The sequence below is a fragment of the Neophocaena asiaeorientalis genome, unplaced genomic scaffold (genome assembly GCF_003031525.2).
Source record: "Neophocaena asiaeorientalis asiaeorientalis breed wild unplaced genomic scaffold, Neophocaena_asiaeorientalis_V1.1 scaffold461, whole genome shotgun sequence".
Taxonomy (NCBI): Eukaryota; Metazoa; Chordata; class Mammalia; order Artiodactyla; family Phocoenidae; genus Neophocaena; species Neophocaena asiaeorientalis.
The window spans coordinates 61,269-81,695 of record NW_020173230.1 but is presented as its reverse complement, the minus strand read 5'-3'; the positions used below and the strand labels follow the sequence as shown (position 1 = coordinate 81,695).

General features: G+C 46.8%; 1 protein-coding gene across 1 annotated transcript in view; it reads left to right on the top strand.

Moving 5' to 3' along the window:
* Nucleotides 1-1,893, top strand: part of LOC112399864 (uncharacterized) — a 36,154-nt gene extending 34,261 nt beyond the window's left edge. The window contains exons 14-15 of the mRNA XM_024745265.1: nt 518-1,242; nt 1,669-1,893. Of these exons, the coding sequence (XP_024601033.1) occupies nt 518-1,242; nt 1,669-1,893 (950 nt within the window). The remainder of the gene's footprint in view (nt 1-517; nt 1,243-1,668) is intronic.
* The last annotated feature ends 18,534 nt before the right edge of the window (nt 1,894-20,427 follow it).

Sequence of the window (20,427 nt, the reverse complement as noted above, 5' to 3'; positions counted from 1 at the left end):
GTGGGGGTGGGGGGGGGGGAGGAGGAGTTCTCCAGGAGACAAGGGGCTTTGGGGAGAACAGACCTGGCATCTCCGTCTACTTTTCTGGGCCCTGGACCCCTGTTTTGGGCTTGACACCTGGTCTCACAGGAACCCACAGGCAAGGTCACCCAATTCGTAGGTGTCCATCTATTCTCAGCAGGGTGGCAAGCCCTGAAGGGAGCTGGAGGTCTGGAAAAGGGATTAGTTGAGGCCATTTGAGGAGAGTCCACGAGGTGAGGGAACCCCAGCCTTCCTAGGAGGGACACCCGCGTGTCCATTTCTCCTGTCTGCACAGTTCCTCCTCACTCAGGGAAGAGGCCTGCACCATCTCTCACTCCCATGGAACAGAGGCGCCCTGACCCCGGGCTCCGGGCTCCGAGCTCCGAGAGCCTGGGGTCCCGCAGAAATCGCTCCTTACAGGAGCAGGAGTCTGTAAGCGGTTTCTGTCACGGCCTCTTCTCACCTTTCTCTCCTGGCCTTCCCTTGTCGCCTTCAGGGGCCTGGTTCTGGACTGACGACATAGAGGACCATGAGGAGGACGACGACGAGGACTTCCTGGCAGAGGTGGCCGAGGAGGAGAACGAGCCCCCAGGGCTGTGGTCCGCGGCCTACGGCGTGGGGGACGTGCCTGGGACCTGGGGCCCCGACGACTCGGATTCGGCGCAGACTCCAGAGGGGTGGGGCCTTGACCCCGGTGGCCTTGGGGTCCTGGCCGAGGGGTCCGAGGCGAAGCCCTTTCTGCAGGGCCGGGAGCCGGGCGCGAGCCTGCTGGCGCCCTGGGCGTTCCCGGCCGCGGTGGCCGCTCCAGCCGGGCGGCCGGAGACGACGTGTGACGTGTGCGGTAAAGTGTTCCCGCACCGGTCCCGGCTGGCCAAGCACCAGCGCTACCACGCGGCCGTCAAGCCCTTCGGCTGCGATGAGTGCGGCAAGGGCTTCGTGTACCGCTCGCACCTGGCCATCCATCAGCGCACCCACACTGGCGAGAAGCCCTTCCCGTGTCCGGACTGCGGCAAGCGCTTCGTGTACAAGTCGCACCTGGTCACGCACCGGCGCATCCACACGGGCGAGCGGCCCTACCGCTGCGCCTTCTGCGGCGCGGGCTTCGGGCGCCGCTCCTACCTGGTCACGCACCAGCGCACGCACACCGGAGAACGGCCCTACCCCTGCCCGCACTGCGGCCGCAGCTTCAGCCAGAGCTCGGCGCTCGCGCGGCACCAGGCCGTGCACACGGCCGACCGGCCTCACTGCTGCCCCGACTGCGGCCAGGCCTTCCGCCTCCGCGCCGACTTCCAGCTTTTTTACCCGCTCGGCTTCCACTTCCCCGTGCACCCCAAGTCTTGGCTTCACCCGGATGGCTTTCCGATCCTGGGCCTCCCGGACTTCGCGGAGCGGCTGTCGACCGACGGGCGCCCCCTGCCTGAACGTGCGTGGAAGTGACAGATGCCACTTCCAGGGCTGGCTCATAAAATCCACCTGACGGCGCACGGGCGCGCGCACACGGGCGAGCGGCCCTACGCGTGCGGCGAGTGCGGCCGCCGCTTCGGGCAGAGCGCGGCGCTGACGCGACACCAGTGGGCGCACGCCGAGGAGAAGCCACACCGCTGTCCCGACTGCGGCAAGGGCTTCGGCCACAGCTCGGACTTCAAGCGGCACCGGCGCACGCACACGGGCGAGAAGCCCTTCCGCTGCACCGACTGCGGCCGCGGCTTCGCGCAGCGCTCCAACCTGGCCAAGCACCGGCGCGGCCACACGGGCGAACGGCCCTTCCCGTGCCCCGAGTGCGGCAAGCGGTTTTCGCAGCGCTCGGTGCTCGTGACACACCAGCGCACGCACACGGGCTGCCCCCGCGCCCAAGGCCGAGGCACCCGCTAAGGGGCCGCCGAGCGCGGGCGCAGGGACCGGGTCCGGGGAGCGCGGCAGCACCCTGCTGGAGTTCGCAGGCGGAACGAGCTTCGGCTCCGAGCCGACGGCCGCTTTCGCGGGGCCCTCGGGCGCCTACGAGGAGAGCATCATGTGAGGGCCCCAGGCCGACGGAGGCGCAGCCCGCTAGGCCACCGGCACCTTGCGGCTCGAGCGCTGGCCGTTGCGCGCCGGCCCCTTGCTCTTCTGGCCTCAGGGGGCTGAGGGTCCTAGTCCTGGTGCGGTGCCTTCCCCTCAGCCCTGGTGCACCGCCCCCCGGCCTCGGGCTTCCCTCCTGTCCGGCCCCAGAGAACCGGCCGCCGAGCTCAGATGGCCGTACGGGGGGCGCAGGGGGAGAGGAGAGCTGCGCGCGGAGCAGATGGGGAAAGGGGGCGGCCACCCCGGCAAGAGACTGCGACATCACTGGATCGATGCGGTGAGGCCAAGCGGTAGGGATGGCAGGCGAGGTGTTATTTATTTTACTCGGATTCCGATATGGGTGGCCCGGGGGACAGGTGGCTTGTGAGTTAGTAACTGGGTTTTACAGCGAGGGAGGGGAAGCCCTTGCATCAAGGGAGGGTGGGGTGGTCGAGGGCAGAGCGTATGGCTACTCCAGGGGGTTTGGCTGATGACTTCTTCCAGTTCCTCAGCGGGAGACTTCAGGGGCCTTCCGGGCATTCGAGTATGTCCAGAAAGTTTTGAGGACGGTGTGCGTGGCGAGGGGAAGCCTCGTGGGTTTTCAAAGGACGGTGTTCCTCCCTAATCCGGGGTCGGGGGTGAAGTGGAGATGCACCTGGGAAAGCTTTTATTCTGTCGACTGTGGATATTTATTTCCATGGCTTGTGTGGCCCGAAGAATCTGGGAGGAGGAGAAAAAGCCGGAAACCAAATTGTGGCCCCAGGCAGATGGGTTGCAGGTGTTCGCAGGGTCCCCAGGGAGTTTGAAGCCTTACTCCCCAGAGTCGCTTGCTGTCTTCACCCCACTTGAGCACCGAGAGCAGCCCGGCCGTGTGGGTGTTAATTTCAGCCTCCCCTCTGAGTCCTTTGGTACTCTTGCCTGGGAACGCTGGAGGCGGCATACTCGGAGATCCTCTGGGAGCCCAGCAGCCAGGGACCCCAGCCGTTGGCTCCCCGGCTGCCACCTCTCCCTGAGTGGGTGGACACACGGGGCCCTGCTCTTGTGAGCCTGCCGCTCATTTAGATTTAATAGACGAGTGTAAAGTGACAGAGGTTGGTAGTAGGGTTGTTTCTTACCTCCCAGGATCAGGGCCTTATGACCGCCTCGGGTCCGTTTAACTCTGCTTCTGTCATTGTTCTACACTAGGAGCAAGTGGTGTTTCTGGTTAGGCTCCCATCTCACAGAGTGGGCAGTGAGTGGAGGCACCGTGGGCCGGGCTGTCTCCACGACGGTGGTACACCTCTGGGGGTTCGGACCTGAGCCCGTGGCTCAGTGACTGGCCAACTGTCCAGCTATGCAAGGCCCGCAGCCGGCCAGCGCCGCACCTTCCGGGCTGGGCTCTTTCGAGCCACCAGGTCACCTGCAAGACATCGGCCCCTTTAATGCTTTTGGGGGCCAGTGTGAATGGGGCCAGAAAACTGAAATTTTGAAGCAGCCGCATTCCCTTTTAGACCGAGTTCCTTCTGTTGTAGCATAGACATGGCCCTGGGGCCTGAGAGCCAGCACCCGGGCGCTAGAGGCCGGGGCGGGCGGGAAGGGGCCCTAGACGGTGGTGGCAAGAATGGGCCTGGCTGGGTGAGGGCGGGGGTGGGCGGGGTGCTGAGGAGGACAGGGGTTCCCGCAGAGGCGCCGGCAGCGCTGGGCGGTGCCGCCTGTCCCTGGGCGCTCTCTCCCAGCTGCGAGAAGGAGCCTCAGGAAGGGCCCAGGGCAAGCTGCGCCAGCCCCGTGGGACCGAGGGCCGGTCTGCGCCCGTCCCGCCTGGCACAGCCCTGAGTTACCCACCTTCGGTGCTCCTCCTGAGCCCAAGCTGCCCCGCCCCACAGCTGTCAGCAGGAGGACCTAGCTTTAATAAAGAGTGGACAAACGAGCTTTGTGATTGGATTCCGTGTTGTTGCCGCTCCTCAGGGAGGCCCTGCAAGGCGTCAGGCCCACCTTGTTCCTGCAAACGATCTTTAGAAGTTTCTCTTCTTAGAAACTAGAATTGGCCTGTGAGGAGTCAACCCAAGAGAGCTTTGGCCCCTGCCACCTGTGTCCACTGTGTCTTCCCAGGAGTCCCCAGTGGGCCCGCACACTGCCCCCTGCTTCTTGTAATATGCACACCTCTATCAGGACATTGACGTGTGGAGGATTGTTTTAGCCAGGTCCCCTTCCTGGTGGTCCAGACCCCTGTTCTGAGGCCCCAAAGCCACATGGGTTTATCCAGGCTCACCTGCTCTGTGCCAGGGCAGAGCACCACCACCACCCTCCCGCCCCCCGGGGCCCCAGACACCTTCCTTTGAACTGAATTATTGACTTCTCACCACATGGTGTCCCCACGACCAGATCTGACCCTCCCATCCTTTCCCCACAGATTTGAAAAATATGAACTATGAAGTAAATTCTCTTTTCACGTGTGATTTGGAGGCATCAGAACAGAAGCCAGTATTTCAGTGGTGGATGGGCATTAAGACCTAGTTTAAAATGGATGGCTTTGAGGATCTTAAAGTCTATTCAGAAAACTGAAGTCATTCCCTGATAGAGCTCACAGTTATCCAGCCAGATACTTTATTTTAGAGGGGAAATAATGCAATTCTGATGGTCATAGAAAAAAAGTAGACAGCCTCCCTGGTTTTGAGAGTATTTCCAAATTTCTGGAGTCCTGATTAATTCCACAGATGTCAGTCTAGCATCTCCCGTCATTGCCAAGGAGGGAAGGAAGCCCCCAGGGCCCCTTGAGATGTGACCCCTGAAAGCTGGTGCTTTGAGAGTCATGAGGCCCTGAACGCCCTCTGGTCTCCACTTAACCTTTATTGCTTGAATTTCCCCATCCTCCCTTTCTCCTGACCCTTTCACGTAATCTCTTCAAACACTTCCTTCTAACTTTTTTCTTTTCCTAATTGGCTACATATGGAATAAAGTATTTTGAATTTTTTGGTTATATTTATTAAATAAAGCTTTATGATCCTTGTTCATTATTTAATTTTTTGCTGATTATAAAATTCACGCTAGTTGTAAATATTCCAACAGTGCAAAAATGTGTTAAGTACACACTTTTCATTTCCTAAAGAGTCACACTGCATCCAGCCATCAGGTGCCATGCTTGCTCCAGGAGGTGTGGGAGCACATTTCTTCTCTGTACGTGGAAATGTTGTAAAACTAGGGACATGCTTTACATGCTCTCTTACAACGTTTATCATTTAACCATGTGACATTCTTCCTTACCTGACAGAGCTACCTCACTCATTTTAACTGCTCCATCATGGTATTTTCATTCTGTGACTATACCGCCATCTATGTAACTTCCCCATAAATGGCTATTTGGTTGTTTCCAACTTCTCACTGTTGCAAACAGTGCTTCAACATAGATTCTTGTACACGTAGCCGTGCAGTTATGTAGATTTTTAATGTACCTGTTTATATGAGGTAAAGCCCTAGAAGTGCTGTTGCTGGGTCAAAGGGCATGCATATTTAAATTGGGAGATATAGCTAAATTGCCACCGAGTACGGCTAACTCCAGCCCGCCACTGTACGTTCCCAGCGCAGTGAGAGAGTGCTAGCGGTCCGTGGCCACCTCAACACGGCACGTCAGCATTCAGTTGAGTCTCGGTTCTTCATTTTACAGAGAAGTGAATGGCTTGCATCCCTCTATTTCTTCTTTCTTTCTCTCTTTCTTTCTTCCTCCCTTCCTCCCTCCCTCCCTCTCTCCCTCCCTCCCTCTCTCTCTCCCTCTCTTTCTTTCTTTCTTTCCTTCCTCCCCTCCCCTTTCTTCTTTCTTCCTTCTCCCAGCACATGCAGCATGCCATCCCAGCTCCCTGACCAGGGAGCTAACCCGTGCGCTTGCAGTGGAAGCTCGGAGTCCCAACCATTGGGCCGCCAGGGAAGTCCCTCTATTTATTTTTAACATATAAATAGGTGGTTTTTTTTTTTTTAAACCCGTGGCCTTTGCTAAGGTGTTTCTGTGGCTGTGGATAGAAAGTATTCCCACCCAGACCAGGTTGGCCTCTCTCAGATTACAGCTCCTTCACTGTTTGTGTGTGACCTGTGCTTTCTGCTGCAGCCTCTCCCACGGTTCCAAAGAGCCAATAGGAGGTCCCCTTTCTTTCTGTTCATTCGTTCAGCAGAATCCCTGAGCAGAGCACCCTACTGTGGGCATGTTCAGTGGCCTCCGTCCTCAAGCCCATTAAAACATTCTAATCCCCCAACTCAGTGCTTTGAAAACTGGCTTGTAATCCACAGTGAGAAAAACATTTTACATAGTTGTGACCTAGTGCATGTGCGCATGCAAACACACACACACACACACACACACACACACTTTCATGAACCAGTACTTAACCCTTACTGCATTTTTTTATCCCACCATATTTAATCTATTTCATTAAAAAAAAAAAAAAAAGCTCAACCCATGATGAGTCATGACCTGCAGTGTGGAAACCACAGTTTGGATTCCCCTGCACTCCAGCCCCCTTCTGAGTGAGAACCTCCCCCGGCTATGGGGGTGGGGGGCGCTTTCCCAGTGTCCAGGAAAGCAAAGACAAGAGGCTAGGCTGGGACCCTGCAAGACTTCTGTTCAGATGCACCTCTGTCTGAGCTGCTGCATCTAAGGCCATGAGGGGACTAGGGTGGACCTTGGTGACCTGGGCAGGGGTGTGGAGGGTGGGGAGCTAGGACAGTGTACCTTTCTGGATGCCCAGAACCCTTTTCTCCAGGGACTGGGTATGGGGGATGGCTGCCTCTTCTCCCTTCTGTCCTCTTCCCCTTCCTGTCGCTTCTCAGAGAGGGGGAGATCCCAGGGCTGGTAATAATAGCCGCTCACACGTCTACAGAATCTGTATCTTAGGCTCTGTTCTGAGCACTTTATGTGAATTAATTCAATTTAATACAACAAATCTATTATTGTTAGTCCCATTTTGCAGATGAGGAAATTGAGACTCAGAAGTCTCCTGCCCAAGATTCGCCATGATTCAAGTCCAGGCAGTGTGGTTCTCTGGTGTGTGCCTCTTTCGGGAATTGGAGTTGATGGGCAGAATAGTGGACTCCTTTAATGGAATAAGTCTTTCTCGGGGTCAACCTATTCCACCCACACTGGGTGTGCTGACCCCCTGATGATGGCCCAGGGGAGAGCATAGGACCCAACCAAAGAGTTAGATTGGTCCCTTCAATGTGAAGGGGGGAAGAAATTCTCTTTCTGGGGGTATGTTGGTGGGATGTGTTTTGCGTTGCCAACAGGTGCTGCGTTTGCCGTGTGGAGAAAGCCTGTCTTGGATTTGCAGAGAGAAAGGCTGATGCTGTTCCTCCTGTCCCCGGATAGAGCCATTGCCCAAGCCCTACAGGGATAACGTTTTGCTCTAAAGCTGGTTGGAGTTGGGTTTCCGTTGCCTGCAGCAGGTCGAGGCCTGACCAGTATAGGGGAGTCTGGGAGCTTTCAAAATGACAGTGGAGGTTACACAGAGATTCGATGCCCACCTTCCTGACTTTCTGCATTTGGAAGGTTCAAGCTCTCAGGGAGGCACGGGGCCCTGACCAGGACATGTAGCCTGGCTGGCGTGGTGTGTGATCCCAGGGGCTTATGTGCCCTTGTGAAGGTGCCCTCAGAGGTGGCTGTGCAGAGACCAGGTTTCTACATGTGTGAGGGTCACAGGGCGCTGTGCAACCAGAATGCACCTGCTGCAGATGCGTGGGTGGTCGTGGAGGAGAGGAGTCAGAAGCTCTGTCCTGTCTGTTGTTTTTGTTGACTGCGTCTGTGTCAGAAACAACCCCCAAACCTAGTGGTTTAACACAAGTACCATTTGATGATATGCATGGATTCTGTGGGTCAGGAGTTCAGAAGGGCACAGTGGGGCTGGCTTTTCTCTGCTTCGTGATGTCTGAGACCTCAGCTGGGGGAGACTTGGCAGCTGGAATCGTACACCTGGACTTGGGCTAGCATGCCTCCAGGTGGGCCTCCCTGTGTGGCGTGCTAGTCTCGGGATGATTGGATACCAGTGATCCCAACGTGTTCCACACACAAGGCAGAAGCTGCATGGCCTTTTGGGACCTCACCTGAGAAGTCACGTTGTGTCACTTCTACCATATTCCATTGGTCAAAGCTATTTCAAGGGGAGGGATGTAGAACCCCAATTCTCAGTAGTAGGAATGTCAGAGAATTTCATGGTCATTTTTTTAATGGCCACATCTATCATTCCTCGTATGGGTGTTAGACCCCTAGAATAAAGCCATCTTCATTTGGATTTTTAGGAGACCCTCAGCAGAGTGGCTGCCCCCTGCCCCCTGCTCTTCCTAAAGGGAAACTTGCCACATGTGAAACATATGTGTATCTCCAGGAATTCTCAGATATGCAGAGAGATATTCCTGCAGATCTATTACTCAACCAAGAAGAGCCAGCCACGGACCACTAGACATTTGAAGGAATCCTGCTAGATGAAAGCAAACCACCAAAATAAACAGGAAAAAAATGGTGTAGGAAGAAACAGAGAAAATTCAGGAAACAAGAGGACTTTAAGGATTTATAAATTAGTGTCTCCGGGAAGATCACAAACAGGATGGGATTTCATGGGTGTGGGCCGTTTCTGTCATCCACAGGTAGGATTAATTCTGTGAGAGTGTGGAAGGCAGAATTCTAAGAATGACCCCCAGTGACCTTCACCCTTGTATGGTTGCCCCCCTTTTGAGGTTGGGGGGGACCTATGAATGGGAAGAGATATCATTCTAGTAATGACATTTCCTTGTATTGCAACACTGGGTGGGCTTGACCTAAACACACGAGACCTTTAAAAGCAATGAGTTTTCTCTGGCTGGTAGCAGAAAAGGAAGAAAGAGCTTTGAAGCTCAACAGTGCTTGTTGGCTTGAATACAGAGGGGACCACATGCCCAGGAATCTTTCTCCAGAAGCTGACGAAAGCTCTTGTGCCACAGTCAGAGAGAAAATTATGCTCCAGTCCTACACCCTCAGGGATCTGAATTCAGTCAGCAGCCTGCATGAGCCCAGAAACATATTCTTCCCAGGAGCCTCCAGGTGACAGCCCAGCCTGGACAACACCTTGACTTTGGCATTGTGAAGCCCTGAGCAGAGAATCCAGCAGAGCCTACCTATACTTCTTACTTAAAGAACTTTGAGATAAGAAATGGGTAAGTTTTAAGCTGCAAAATTGTGATAACTTGTCAGGCAGCATTATGGATCGAAGGTATGTGTCCTCCCCAAATCCATATGTTGAAGTCCTAACTCCCCAGTGTGGCTGTATTTGGAGAAAGGGAGCAATTAAAGTTAAATGAGGTCATAAGGGTGGGGCCCTTGTCCAATAAGATTATTGTCCTTGTAGGAAGAGACACCAAAGAGTCTTTCTCTCTCTGACTCTCTCTCTGTCTCTATCTCTCTCCCCTCGGTGCCATGTGAAGGCACAGCAAGAAGGTGGCCCTGTACAAGCCAGAAGCACCACTCTTACAATTAATTTTACTTGTTAACTTGACTGAGCCATGAGATGCCCAAACATATGGTCAAACATTATTCTGGGCTGGTCGGAGAGAGTGTTTCTGGATGAGATTAATGTCTGAATCAAGTTCAAATGTTGGTTGTGTCACTCAACACAGCCTGAATATAACAATATGTTGGCAGCCTGAATAGAACAATAAGTTTGAGTAAGGGAGAATTCCCCCTTTGAACTGGGACATTGGTGTTCTGCCTTTGGACTCAGACTGGAACTATAACATCAGCTCTCCTGGGTCTCCAGCATGTCAACTGCATATCTTGGGGCTTCTCAGCCTCCATAATTATGTGAGCCAATTCCTTATAAGGATCTCTTCCCATATGTAGATCCCGTTGATTCTGTTTCTCTGGAGAACGCTGACTAATACAGCTCTCATCAGAAACCAACCCTGCTGGACCTTGATCTGGGAATTCTAGGATCCAGAACTGGGAGAAAATTAACTTCTGTTGTTTAAGCCCCTCCCCCCCACCAATAGTATATCAGAGATTCATGAAGACATTGCCTGTATGAAATAAGAACTGGATATTAGGGAAAAGGAACATCAGGGTACAAGAAAAAAACCTGGCAATTAAGAATAATGGCCCAAAAGAAAAATTAGAAGTTAAAGTTTATCTCTCAGAATATAGAGCAGAAGGAAGAGGCAGAAATCATGACACAAAGGATGAATTCAAGAGTCTCCACATCGAACTTTTCCAGAAGGAAAGAAAAAAGAAAATAGTGATTGAAGAAATTAACAGATATAACAGATGATAATTTCCTAGAGGTCATGGACCCAGGTCTTCAGAATGAAAAGGCCCACCAAGTGCTGCACAGAATGAATGGAATTCCATTAATAGATGTAATCTCATGAAAATCCAGGACAACAGATATAGAGGAGATTTTAAAAGCTTCTAGAAAGGAAAAATCAGTCACCTGCAGAAGAACAGAGATACAACTGACATCAGATTCCTCATTAGCATACCTGGAGCAAAGCCTGCAACTTTCTTAGGGAAATTACTCTTCTTTGTACTTTGAGATTTACTCCGGAAAATTTCAAATATATACAAAACTTGAAAGAATAGTCTACCAAATGCACTGTGTCCATCTCCTGCCTTCAAGAATTGTTGACTTATGGCCAAGTTTGCTTCACCTACGCTCCTGCTGACCTCCCTGTCTTCCAGTGCCTTGATTTTTTGGAGGCAAATTCCAGACATCTTATCATTTCATCTGTAACTATTTGAGTGTGTATCTCTAAAAGGTAAGGATTCTTAAAGAAACACAAACCACAATACCATATTAATGCCTAAAATTACTGACAAAAATTGTTCAATACCATCGAGTATTCAGTGTCCAGGTGTTGCTCATTGTCTCATAAACGTATGTGTGTTTTAACAGTTTGTTTGAATCAGGATCCAGATAAGGTCCTTACATTGCAATTTGTTGATTTATCTCTTATGTCTCTCTTTTCTGTTGTTGTTGTTGTTTTTTCTTTTTTTAAATTAATTAACTTATTTATTTTTGGCTGTGTTGGGTCTTCATTTCTGTGCAAGGGCTTTCTCTAGTTGTGGCAAGCGGGGGGCCACTCTTCATCGCGGTGCGCGGGCCTCTCACTATCGCGGCCTCTACTGTTGCGGAGCACAGTCTCCAGACGCGCAGGCTCAGTAGTTGTGGCTCACGGGCCTAGCTGCTCTGCGGCATGTGGGATCTTCCCAGACCAGGGCTCGAACCCGTGTCCCCTGCATTAGCAGGCAGATTTTCAACCACTGCGCCACCAGGGAAGACCTCTTACGTCCCTCTTAATCTTTAGGGTCCCCAAATCTTACTTTTTCCTCCTGGAATTTATTTGTTGGGGAGACTAGGTCCTTTGTCCTACAGAGGTTCCCACAGTCTGGACTTTGCTGGGTGTGGACGTGTCATGTTATTAACATTTTACCCTGCGTTTTTGAAAATTAATCAAATTCATGTCGCCCCCCCCAACAAGACTGCTTCATTGATGGTGGTGTGTACTTCCATCAGGAGACACATATGTGTCTGGATGTCTCTCCTGTTATGGCATTAGCACTATTGATGATTATTGCATAGATATGATAATTCACTAGGGGTTTCAAAATGACTGTAGTCTATCACTTCTTTCTCATGTATTAGCTGTTTACTTCCCAAAATAGAAGCTTTTCCTCATCAACTATTTCGTACCTTGAGGTACAGTTTGTGTAGGAAAGACAAGAAAAAATGTTTGAGTCTTTTTCTTCTTTTTAAAATAAGTTAATGCATTTTATTCTTTTTCCAGCTCTATTGAGATATAATTGACATATAACATTGTGTAAGTTTAAGGTGTACAGTGTGATGATTTAATATACATACATATTTCAAAATTATTACCATAATAAGCTTAGTTAACAGATGAGCCACCTCACATAATTACCACTATTATTTTTTGTGATGAGAACATTTAATATCTACTCTCTTAGCAACTTTCAAGTCTACAATACAGTGTTGTTTACTCGCCATGCTGTACATTAGATTCCCAGAACTTATAACTGGAAGTTTTTACCCTTTGACTAACACCTCCCCATTTCCCCCACCCCCAGCTCCGGCAACCACTGTTCTACTCTGTTTCTGAGTTGATACTTTTTCTTTATCAGTTTTCAAAAACTTGGTTCTCTAGCATCCTCCACAGGTTTCAAAGAGTTGATTTTCTGAGGATCATTTTAACCCATTGCAGTTACTATTCTTATTAATGTCCAAATTGTTCCATCTATAGCTAATTGGAGCCTCCTGAAGGTGGCCCCTATGGCTTTTTACTCAACACTAATGATCTTTGATAGCTTCCTTACTTCCTGGTATGACAAGATGTCCCAGGCTTACCTTGACAATTTCCTACCCCAAACCTGTAATCAGCCAATTCTCCAAAAGCCCTGATTCCTTTAGAGGGAAATGATATATAGGGACCACAATTTGGGTGCTGGAGTGCTCAATGCTACTAGGTGGAATTTTTTTCCTAAGGAAAAAGTAATTTTCCGTCTGGAATTTTATATCCAGCCAAGCTATTCTAGTTATGAGGACAAATAATGATATTTTTAGATATGCAAGAATTCATAAATTTTACCTTCCCTTAAATCCATGTTAGGAAGCATGTCAGAAATGTAAAGAATCAACCAAGAAAGAGAACAATTTGGAATGTAGGAAACAGTGGAGCTAGTCTGGGAGAAATAATTGCCCAGACCAACAGCTATACATCAGTCCAATTTGAGCAAGTGGATGGGCAGCTTCAGGAAGTAGGTCTCTGTGAACCAGGGGGAAACTGATAGAGTAGAAAACATGACTGAATGGTCGGTCATGGAAGAGCAGAGCTGTGGTGAAATGCAGTTCAGCATGTAAAAACGAACTTTGCGGGGCTTCTCTGGTGGCGCAGTGGTTGGGAGTCCGCTTGCCGATGCAGGGGACACGGGTTCGTGCCCCGGTCCGGGAAGATCCCCCATGCCTCGGAGCGGCTGGGCCCGAGAGCCGTGGCCGCTGAGCCTGCGCGTCCGGAGCCTGTGCTCTGCAACGGGAGAGGTCACAACAGTGAGAGGCCCACGTACCGCAAAAAAAAAAAAATTAAAAAAATAAACAACGAACTTTGTCTGGGAACAGACGACATGGGGCATCTCAGGGCCATTAAGTGAAGTCTCTTTGGGCACAAATTGGATCAGGGAGGAGCCAGAGTCTTGCTTCCACCTTGAGTGTGCTTGCCAGCACAGTGCTGGAAGCAACAGGAAGATACACCCTCCTTTCCTCCACCTGGCAAGTCACACACAAGCGCATCTAACCGGCCAAGTCTAATTTGAATCAAGAACCCTAGCAGCAAGGGAGTCTGGGAAATGCAGTATTTAGCTTTCCAGCCTCAGTAGTACAGGAAGACACACTAAACAGAGTGAGAATGGGTACGTGTGCCCACTTACCATAACCTTACCCCCTGCCATCCATGTGGAACCCCACAGGAGGCCACTTGTGGACCCCAGAATTTGTGGGGTGAGGCTACCTGGTCGTCCCCAATGTTGAAATGTGTCAGCCCTGCCCAGACCACGGATGAAGCTCCGTGCCTAAAACCTGCAAACACTGCAATTTCCATCCACAGAAGGTTCTGGATCTGTTTGTGTATCTGAGAAACTTGGACTGTCTCTTCTGGGAGGTGTCATAGGAGAACTAAGGAACCTTAGAGAGGTCAGAACACATCTGTTCTCCCACAGGACAATATTAACTACTTCATCCAGGCACACTTCCTAATGTTCTAGACCCTTGCAGTAGAATCGCACGCAGTTTCTTTCTTCTTCTTTTTTTTAACTGAGATGAAATTTATACGACATTAACCATTTTGAAGTGTACAGTTCAGTGGCATTCACCATACACAATGTTGTACCACCACTACCTCTATCTAGTTCCAAAACACCTTCAACACCTGGAAAGGAAACCCCACACCCGTTAAGCTGTCTCTCCTGATTCCCCCTCCCAACCCCTGGCAACCAGGAATCTACTCTCTCTCAGTACATTAGCCTGTTCTGGATAATTCATATAAACGGAAGCACACAATATGTGACCACAGTCACTTAGTCACGTCCCTTTGCAGTGTTCGCAAAGCTCATCCACACCGTAGCACGTATCAGTACCTTCTCCCTTTTTGAGGCTGAGTGATATTCCATTGTGTGTATAGACCACATTTTAGTTACCCATTCATCCATGGATACAGACTGTTTCCACCTTTGGACTGTTGTGAATGGTGCTGCTGTGGACATTCGTGTACAGGTATTTGTCTGAGTCCCTGTTTCGGGTCTTTTGGGTATAAGTCTAGGAGTGGAATTGCTGGGGCATACGGTAATTCCGTTTAATTTGTTGAAGAATCACCAAACTATATTCCAACACAGCTGCACCATTTTACATTCCCACCAGCAGTGTATGCGGGTTCCAATTTCTCCACATACTCACCAACACTTATTATTTTCCTTTTTAAAAAAATTATAGCCATCCTAGTGGGTGTGGGCACTGATAAACAGGGTGTAGGCATAAGAATTTCCCATCCACAAACCAAAATGGATGAGGAAAATTTGCCCAGGGTCACAAATTAGTCAACATTCTTTTGACAGTTTTCTCCATGGGACTGAATTGCATCCCAGTGATCTGAAGGAGAAAATTATCACCTAAGACCTACATCTGCCTTGATGCCGGTGTAACAGGGAAGAAAATGGTACACATTTTGGATGAAATGCCCAGTGAACTAACAGGTTTACAACTAAGAGAAGTAAAGATTTGATTTTTCCCACTCTAGTTCTGACCAGGCAGGACCTTGCCCTTGGCAAGGTCTGGAGCCCATCGTTTGGACCAGAGGGTTTAAGAATTTTCTGGGACAGGAAGGCTTCCCTGTTGCTTGTCAATTTGTGTGACTTGATTTATTTCTCCAAGATAGGAAGGCGTTTGATCTGGTTATGCAAACCTGGAACTTGACTTCCAAATGGCACTTTGTCTTCCCAACACTGCTTCTTAGGTTCAAATCTCATTTAACTATGACCAACAACAAATCCTCATAGACTCAAGCAGTCCCATGAGAACTGATAACAAAATCTATGGGGGCAAAGAGAACACTGTGAGGATAGGCTGTCCCTTACCTAAGATTGTGGGGACTAAGAATGAGAAAAGCATGCAGATTCCATGGCTGACTTTGGCTTTACAGACAGCCTCCCGAGAACAAAGCCAAAGTGTATTAGTTAGCTAGAGCTGTGTAACAAAGCACCACACACTGGGTGGCTTAAAACAACAGAAATTTTTTGTCACACAGTTCAAAGGTTAGAAGTCCAAAATCAAGGTGTGGACAGAGCCATGCTCCTTCTGAAACCTGTCATGGAGAATTCTTCCTTGTCTCTTCTAGCTTCTAGTGTGTACTGTCAATTCTTGATGTTCCTTGGCTTTACAGATGCATCACTGCAAACTCTGCTTCATGGTCATGTGGCTATCTTCACTTGGCATCTTTCTCCTTGTGTGTCTCATCTTCTTATAAGGACACCAGTTACACTGGACTAAAGACACACCCTACTCCACTATGACCTTATCTTAACTAATTATACCTGCAACGACCTTATTTCCAAGTAAGGTCACATTCTGAGATACAAGATGTTAAGACTTTGACATATCTTTTGGGGGAGACACAATTCAGCCTATAACACAAGGGAAAGTGGCAAACATGGCCAAGTGACAGAAACAGACACAACCCTGATGTGACTGTTTGGGCCCAAAGGTCTGACTGTGTCTTAAGCTAGCAAGACCCATCCTGGACTTTTATTAAAGACAACAGTTTTCCTTTTTTGATGTAAGCTCATTCGAGTTGGAGTTCTGTACTTGCAGCAGAAAGGGTCCTAAATGGCAAAGCATCCTTCAGGTTTCTGTTTAAACATCTGTTCCTTGGACATGTCTTCTCTGCTCCCCTAATCTATGTCAGATGTCCCTATTCTACACTCTTATAGCACTGCATGGGCTCTATCTTTCACAGTTCTTATCACAAATTACATTATTATCCGTGTTATTGGTTTAAAGACTGTCTCCTTCAAGAGAAGGATCATGTGATCCAAAAAGGCAAGGACAGAGTTTGTTTGGACCTCTCCTCACTGACCAGTGCAGTGCCTTTTAGTAAAAACAATTTGTACAATAAACATGCCTGAATGAATGAATCATTGAATGGGTGACATGTAGACCTAGAGACACCCGGTTTGGGGTGGTCTCCAGCTAGTGACAATTCTTTACTGAGTTGGTGAGCCTCTCAGCCCATCTTAATCTTCAAAGCCCCATAACTTCCCCAGCCCAAAGGAAGCAAAGACAGACTGCCTTTTTAGAAACTGCTACTAATAAAGGCAGGATAGAAGGATGACATGGACATTAAAAGACCATTAATACAAATGATTTCATATTTTTGAAAAATTAATACATGCATATCATAAAAATTCAAACACGTTAAAAGGCTTTAGTTAGGAGCGGCAAAAAATGTTATTCTTTTCCTCATAGCTATTTCAGAGCCCCACCTGCTCACCATTCCCTTCCTGAAAGGCACCTGCTGTTATTAACCTCTCGTGTGAATCAGAGAAACTACGTTCATATTCAAATACATATATATCCCTCCCTTCTTTTTAAACGAATGGTGCGTTACTAAACACAATGCTTTTATCCTCTTAACCATATTTCCTGAAGCTAGTTCCATACCAGCACAATGAGATTTACCTCTTCATTTTAATGCTACATAGTTGCATTGTATGAATGTTTGTTTGTTTGTTTGTTTTTCACTCAGATCCCCTTTAATGGACACCTGGGATGCTTCCTGTCTTTTGCTACCACAACCGATGCTGGAAGGCATGTATGTCCTCTGCCCACACTTGCTAATGTGATTGGTAGGATAAATTCCTAGGGGTGGGATCGCTGCGTCAGAGGGTACGTTCGTGCTGAGTTTTGCCCAAGTAACTGTAACAGTGTACGCTCTCGTCAGCAGCACACTCGCTCCTGTCTTCCCACACCGTTACCGACAGTACGTATTAGCAAACCTCGTGATCTTTCGTAACCTGATGGGTAAAACAGAATGCAATTGTTTTAACTAAAAATGTAAAAATAACTGGTGTAGAGAATATACTATAATGAATAACCGTGAATCTTGCGTCTATATCCAGACTTAATGTTTTCCTATATTGCATCAGCATTTTTATTTTGTTAGAAACAAGCATTACAGGTGCAGAAGAACTCATCTACGTTTCCCTCTCTAGTTTCATTCTCTTCCTTTCCTCTGTGGAAGTGATTATTATCATCAATTTGCTGTTCATCATTCCTGTGTCTGTCTTTAGAGTTATACTACATAGTTATGTCTCTAAAACAATATTTTTGAATGTTGTTAAACCGTACATATTAGTCATCAGGTTCTGTGTATATATAACTATACAAAATTATATATTTCACCATATATAATATATGTATACATACACACACATAGTGTGCCTATATATTATACATGTTACTATGAATAATATATACTAATTATATTTTATAGTTATATATAACTATTTAAACTGTATATATTAGTCATCAACTTCATATATTACAACTGATACAAAAAGGACATTAGATCAAGTTCAACAAATTAGAAATAGAGGGAAACTTCCTTAGCCTTGTAAGGGGTATATAACAAAAACCTATACAAACTTTACACTTGTTGGGAAAACATGAGATGGATTTCATTTAGAACTGGAAACAAGTGTATCCACCATCCTGCAACTGTTTAACATAGTGCTGGAGTTTCCGTGCAAGGGCAGAGGTGGGGCAAGAATTTAAGTGGAAGAAATAAAAATGTCATTCTTCTCGGATAACATGATCTAGAAAAACATAAGAATCCATTGCTAAAATACTAGAACTTATAGAAGTGTTCATACAAGATCAACCTGAAGATATCAGCAGTGTTTCTCTGCAATTGCATTTGTAATTGCAACCCAGCAATCCTAATGCAATCCTAGTAAATGGTATTCCATGTGCTTGGAAGGAATGATGTCAATTCTCCCCAAATTCAATGCAATTTAAATAAAATTTTCAGTTTGCACAAAAACAGAAAGATAGATCAGTGGAACAGGATAGAAAGCCCAGAGATAAACCCACGCACATATGGTCAGTTGAGCTTTTTGAAGGCCTTGATAAATTTCTGTGGAAGAAGAAGCGTAAAGAGGGGGTAACTTACCCTACCAATAGGCAGAAAGCACAGACTGTTTGGCAGATGACGTTAGGGCAACTGGCTGATAATATTGGATCACTATTTAACCTTGTATAAAGAAGTGGATGCCAGATACATTAAAGAACTGAATGTAAAAGTAAAACCATAATATTATCAGAACAAAATGTAGGTGATATCTTTGTGACCTCAGGGTAGGAAAGGACTGAACAAAACTCTAAAACATAGCCATGAGGCAAAAAATTGATGAATTTGATTACTTCAAGGTTTGTAAATTTGTACTATGAAGGACTCCAGAGATAAACTCAATAAACAGATATCAGAGGGGGAAAATATTTGCAATGTCTAAAATACTCAAAAAACTCCTATTAATAAAAGAAGACAGCAGTCTAATGGGAAGGTGTATATTTTTAAATTTTGTCTGGCACAGAACCTATTTTATTTTCTGAATTGATGTATGAACATATTTCATAAATCTGTAAAGTTCTTAGACCGTACCTTATAATATTGCCTTTCCATCATTCTATTCTTCTCAATTCCTATTGGAACACTGGATTAAACTGTATTTTTATCCACCCCTCTCTCAAGGTACCAAAATGAGCTCAAATTAGATCAGAGACCTAATGTAAAACCTAAAACTGTGAAGCTTCTGATAAAACATAGGAGAAAAATTTCTGAACATTTAGAAATGTTAGACAAAGTTTTTTTAGTTACAAGATTCATAAAAGAAAATAAATGATATATTGGACTTTATTAAAATCAAGAACTTTGAAAGACATTGTTAAGAGAATGATAAAATTGGGAGAAAATATTTACAAGTCACATATCTGATACAGGGGTTGTATCCAGAAATATATAAAATTGTTAATTAACTATACTTCAATTTTTAAAAGTTCTCAACAATAAAAATAATCTGATAACAGGATGAAAATAAATATTTCACTGAAGAAAGTATCTGGAATGGTTAAATGTATTATCCACTAAACACAGTTCTTTTCAAGTTAAGTGATTGCCATATAGTTCTCCAGTTAATAAAAATGGAAATGTTTGATTAACTGAGCAGCTGTTCTTTATTGTTTTGCATTCTCCTCATAGCTTGTAAGCACTGAATTGTGCTGACTATGTAATTTGTATTTTATTACATTAGTGGATATAAAGATTTACTGATGATTTCTAATAATTAAATTATGCATTTCAACTTGAAAAAAAACTCTAAAATTTCTATAATAAGAAAACAAAGGACCCCATTTTTTTTTTTAATGGGCAAAAGATTTGGACAATTCACTAAAGTAGCTATATGGATGGCAGTTAGGCATGTGAAAGGAAGCTCAGCATTATCAGTCATTAGGAAAATACAAATTTAAACCATGATAGAATACTACTACCCACCTATGAAAATGGCTATAACTAAATAAACTAACCAGAGCCAATGCTGGCAAGCATGTGGAGCTACTTAAACTCTCATACATCACTGGTGGGAATGTAAAACGATCTGCTTGGCAGTTTTTAAAGTGTTAACTATACATCTACCATATGACTCAGCTCTTCAACTCCTAGGTATTTACATAAGATGAATGAACTGAAACAGGTGGATGAAATGTCCAGTAACAGGTGGATGGGTAAACAAGGAATGGTTTGTTCATGCAGTGGAATACAACTTGACAATTAAAAGGAATACAATATTGATACACTCAATAACATTGATGAACCTCAAAATAATTATGTTGCCTTCAAGAGGCCATTCAAAAAGGCGTATGATTCCGTTTAGATAAAATTCAAAAATTATCGAAAATGCAAAATCATCTACAGCGACAGAAAGATCAGGCAGTGATTGTCTGGGAATTGGCGGGGATTCGGGGGGCAGGGAGAAGTAAGAGGTGGGGGATTATAAAGGAGCATGAGGAAACTTTTTGGAGTCTGATCTGTTCATTATCTTGATGTGATGGTTTTACAGATATATACATGCACCCAAACTTATGATATTGTATACTTCTTTACGAGTTCAATTCACTGTATGTCACTTCTACCTCAATAAAATTGTGCCTCTGTTGCCTCAACACAATGGCTACCTCCCAGCTTTGTCATTAGAATCAAATGAGTAGAAACTTTTAGAATGGCTCTTGGCTCGTTAGTAGTGAGGGCTGAAAACGTGTTGTTTCTTGGGCT